General features: G+C 45.2%; 1 protein-coding gene across 1 annotated transcript in view; it reads right to left on the bottom strand.

The window, feature by feature from the left end:
• The window catches only part of LOC139545118 (phosphoglucomutase-like protein 5), a 63,358-nt gene that overhangs the window by 31,355 nt on the left and 27,003 nt on the right, over positions 1 to 5,000 (bottom strand). The window contains exon 7 of the mRNA XM_071352528.1: positions 1,327 to 1,442. Within this exon, the coding sequence (XP_071208629.1) occupies positions 1,327 to 1,442 (116 nt within the window). The remainder of the gene's footprint in view (positions 1 to 1,326; positions 1,443 to 5,000) is intronic.

Raw genomic sequence — 5,000 nt, forward strand, 5'->3', positions numbered from 1 at the left:
AGAAAACAAAAAGATAATTACTTGACACATTGGAAAGAATTAACAAAAAAACAGAGCAAACTAGAATGCTATTTGGCCCTAAACAGAGAGTACACAGTGGCAGAATACCTGACCACTGTGACTGACCCAAACTTAAGGAAAGCTTTGACTATGTACAGACTCAGTGAGCATAGCCTTGCTATTGAGAAAGGCCGCCGTAGGCAGACATGGCTCTCAAGAGAAGACAGGCTATGTGCTCACTGCCCACAAAATGAGGTGGAAACTGAGCTGCACTTCCTAACCTCCTGCCCAATGTATGACCATATTAGAGAGACATATTTCCCTCAGATTACACAGATCCACAAAGAATTTGAAAACAAATCCAATTTTGATAAACTCCCATATCTACTGGGTGAAATTCCACAGTGTGCCATCACAGCAGCAAGATTTGTGACCTGTTGCCACAAGAAAAGGGCAACCAGTGAAGAACAAACACCATTGTAAATACAACCCATATTTATGCTTATTTATTTTAACTTGTGTGCTTTAACCATTTGTACATTGTTACAACACTGTATATATATAATATGACATTTGTAATGTCTTTCTTGTTTTGAAACTTCTGTATGTGTAATGTTTACTGTTAATTTGTATTGTTTATTTCACTTTTGTGTATTATCTACCTCACTTGCTTTGGCAATGTTAACACATGTTTCCCATGCCAATAAAGCCCCTTGAATTGAATTGAATTGAATTGAGAGAGAGAGAGAGAGAGAGAGAGAGAGAGAGAGAAAGAGAAAGAAAGGAAGAAAGAAGGGTAGCTGCAAGGAGAGAGTTTTTCCTGGTGGGCTGAGCAGCAGCAGCTGCCGGCAGAGGGCCGTGGGTTCTGGTGATTCACGGCGCTCCTCTCTCCTTTTATAGCAGAAGAATGGGGATTATTCACACACACATCACACGGCCCCTCAAATCTATTAGGCTGGGATGACTCCGACCAGAGACAGGCCTCTATTTAGGGATGTGATGTACTGTATACGGATCAGAGGAGGCTGGTGGGAGGAGCTACACGAGGAAGGGCTAATTATAATGGCTGGAATGGAATAAATGGAACGGTATCAAACACATGAAACGTATGGAAATGAAATATTTGGCTCCATTCCATTGATTCCTTTCCAGACATTACAACAAGCCCATTCTTCTAGAGATCATCCCACCAGCCTCCTCTGATATGGCTGTCTAGGAACAGACTGGCTTCTACTGAAAGGTGAGCAAACTCAGCTGCTGACAAGTTGCAGTACGACTCAGGTGAATGTCAAACAGGAGTAGAGAGAAACAGTCAGTAACACTCACTTGTCCCGAAGCTCTCCTCTCCGCAGAGCGAGCACCTCCCAGAGTCCATCAGGTTCCCAAAGAACCTCCAGCCTGTAGGAGTCTCATACAGCGTCACCTTCAGGGCTTTGGCCACCCTACGCACGCACGCACGCGCGCGCACGCACACGCACACGCACACGCACACACACACACACACACACACACACACACACACACACACACACACACACACAGGGAGAGAGCACAGATTATTTTGTTACATTATGTTACATATATTATTTAACAGACACACAGTGTGTTCAGGGAATAATCTGGATTATACAACACACCTCTGGAGAACATCATCAACACCAGCCTTTCTCCACGGTATGAGCAGCCCCTTTCTCAAGTTAAGACAGTGAGAGCTCACAAACTACAAACTTACCTTCCAGGCTGCTGGCCTGAAAAAGTAGCCATCTCCTCATCCAATATCTTAATAACAGCTAGATAACCTTTCAAATAACATTCGTTTTGAGAATGAGCCATGTACTCTCTCTCTCAGTCACACAGAGAGAGAGAGAGAGAGAGAGAGAGAGAGAGAGAGAGAGAGAGGGAGAAGGAGAGAGAGAGGGGGTACCCTTCCTGCAGGCTCATCCTGACATGACCCTCCAGCATGACAATGCCACCAGCCATACTGCTCGTTCTGTGAGTGGTTTCCTGCAAGACAGGAATGTCAGTGTTCTGCCATGGCCACCAAAGAGCCCGGATCTCAGTCCCATTGAGCACATCTGGGACCTGTTGGATCGGAGGGTGAGGGCTAGGGCCATTCCCCCAGAAATGTCCGGGAACTTGCAGGTGCCTTGGTGGAAGAGTGGGGTAACATCTCACAGCAAGAACTGGCAAATCTGGTGCAGTCCATGAGGAGGAGATGCACTGCAGTACTTAATGCAGCTGGTGGCCACACCAGATACTGACTGTTACTTTTGATTTTGACCCCCCCTTTGTTCAGGGACACATTATTAAATTTCTGTTAGTCACATGTCTGTTGAACTTGTTCAGTTTATGTCTCAGTTGTTGAATCTTGTTATGTTCATAAAAATATTTACACATGTTAAGTTTGCTGAAAATAAACACAGTTGACAGTGAGAGGACGTTTCTTTTTTTACTGAGTTTATATAATTCACAAGTGATAAGCTAATATTGTCAACTATCAGACTATTCTTGATTTAAACTTGTCTTCACATATACACTACTGTTCAACCGTTTGGGGTCACTTAGAAATGTCCTTGTTTTCCATGAAAACATACATGAAATTAGTTGCAAAATGACTAGGAAACTAGGTTATAAATAATGGAGGGAGGGGGAGAGAGAAAGTTAGAGGTAAAGGGATAGATAGACAGGGAGAGGGTTAGAGGTAAAGGGGAAGATATACAGGGAGAGAGTTAGAGGTAAAGGGCAGATAGACAGGGAGAAAGAGAGGGAGTTAGAGGTAAAGGGGAAGATATACAGGGAGAGAGTTAGAGGTAAAGGGCAGATAGACAGGGAGAAAGAGAGGGAGTTAGAGGTAAAGGGGAAGATAGACGACGAGAAAGAGGGGGAGTTAGAGATAAGGGCAGATAGACAGGGAGAAAGAGAGAGAGTTAGAGGTAAAGGGAAGATAGACAGGGAGAAAGAGAGAGAGTTAGAGGTAAAGGGAAGAAAGACAGGGAGAAAGAGAGAGAGTTAGAGGTAAAGGGAAGATAGACAGGGAGAAAGAGAGAGAGTTAGAGGTAAAGGGAAGATAGACAGGGAGAAAGAGAGAGAGTTAGAGGTAAAGGGAAGAAAGACAGGGAGAAAGAGAGGGAGTTAGAGGTAAAGGGAAGAAAGACAGGGAGAAAGAGAGGGAGTTAGAGGTAAAGGGAAGAAAGACAGGGAGAAAGAGAGGGAGTTAGAGGTAAAGGGAAGAAAGACAGGGAGAAAGAGAGGGAGTTAGAGGTAAAGGGGAAGATAGACAGGGAGAAAGAGAGGGAGTTAGAGGTAAAGGGAAGATAGACAGGGAGAAAGAGAGGGAGTTAGAGGTAAAGGGAAGAAAGACAGGGAGAAAGAGAGAGTTAGAGGTAAAGGGAAGATAGACAGGGAGAAAGAGAGGGAGTTAGAGGTAAAGGGAAGATAGACAGGGAGAAAGAGAGGGAGTTAGAGGTAAAGGGGAAGATAGACAGGGAGAAAGAGAGGGAGTTAGAGGTAAAGGGAAGATAGACAGGGAGAAAGAGAGAGAGTTAGAGGTAAAGGGAAGAAAGACAGGGAGAAAGAGAGAGAGTTAGAGGTAAAGGGAAGATAGACAGGGAGAAAGAGTAGAAGACAAGGGCAGGGAGAGAGAGACTAAACTTGTCCGGTACTTACTTGTAGGGTACTAACTTGTAGGGTACTAATTTGTAGGGTACTTATTTGTAGGGTACTAACTTGTAGGGTACTAACTTGTAGGGTACTTCCTCTCTGATAGAGAAGTGAGCTTGCCAAAGTTTTGGTATAAGATGACCCCTCCCTAACACTTCAAAGCATCTGAAAGGACGACAACCATAATTTCCCCTCTTACAATCTAGTATGACTCCAAAAATGAGTCGTTCAATAGAACATGCAACTGACAGAACTATTCTGCTGCTCTTGCAAACACTGCTGATCACTTCAATTCAAGATTGTGAATTCTGGATTGTGGAATTCTGTTGGAATTCTGAGAGGGGGCCAGACATTGAGATGTTGTCATAAACCCACAGTAACATACTGCAGCTGTGTGTATGTGTGTATGTGTGTGTGTGTGTGTGTGTGTGTGTGTGTGTGTGTGTGTGTGTGTGTGTGTGTGTGTGTATGTGTGTGTTTGTGTGTGTGTGTGTGTGTGTGTGTGTGTGTGTGTGTGTGTGTGTGTGTGTGTGTGTGTGTGTGTGTGTGTGTGTGTGTGTGTGTGTGTGTGTGTGTGTGTGTGTGTGTGTGTGTGTGTGTGTGTGTGTGTGTGTGGGAGATTATTACTAAATAAGAGTAAGGCCTTTTTTTTCCCCTCTGAGGGAAGGGCTCTGGAGCAGAAAGCCTGGCACTCCTACAAGAAAACGGAAACTCTGAACATTTAACTCACTGTTGACGTTTCAATCACATGTCTGCAGCCAACACAAGCATCCGGCACGGCCCTGGTCAGGCAGAACGTTGCTCCAACGTTAGGGGGATGTTGGGACAGGGTTGTTTATTTTGGACTGCATCATAACAATGCTGAGTGAATGTGCTGCTTTCCTAGGGCTTTAATGCTTGCACCAGCTGTGCCCTGACCAGAACATAGCATAAACACCAGGCCCCTTCAGAGCTGTCACACACACTTACATACACACACACGTACACACACACGTACACACACACACACACACACACACACACACACACACACACACACACACACACACACACACACACACACACACACACACACACACACACACACACACACACACACACACACACACACACACATACACATATACACATACGCACATACCACACACACACCTGCTCGTCACCAAGCTTAGGACTCTGGGTCTGAACACCTCCCTCTGCAACTGGATCCTAGACTTCCTTACGGGTCAACCACAGGTGGTCGAGGTCGAGGGTGGGCGAGGGTGGGCAACATCACCTCCACCACGCTGACCCTCAACACAGGGGCCCCACAGGGGTGTGTGCTTTGTTCCCTTCCTTTT

Source organism: Salvelinus alpinus, chromosome 19, assembly GCF_045679555.1.
Source record: "Salvelinus alpinus chromosome 19, SLU_Salpinus.1, whole genome shotgun sequence".
Classification (NCBI taxonomy): Eukaryota; Metazoa; Chordata; class Actinopteri; order Salmoniformes; family Salmonidae; genus Salvelinus; species Salvelinus alpinus.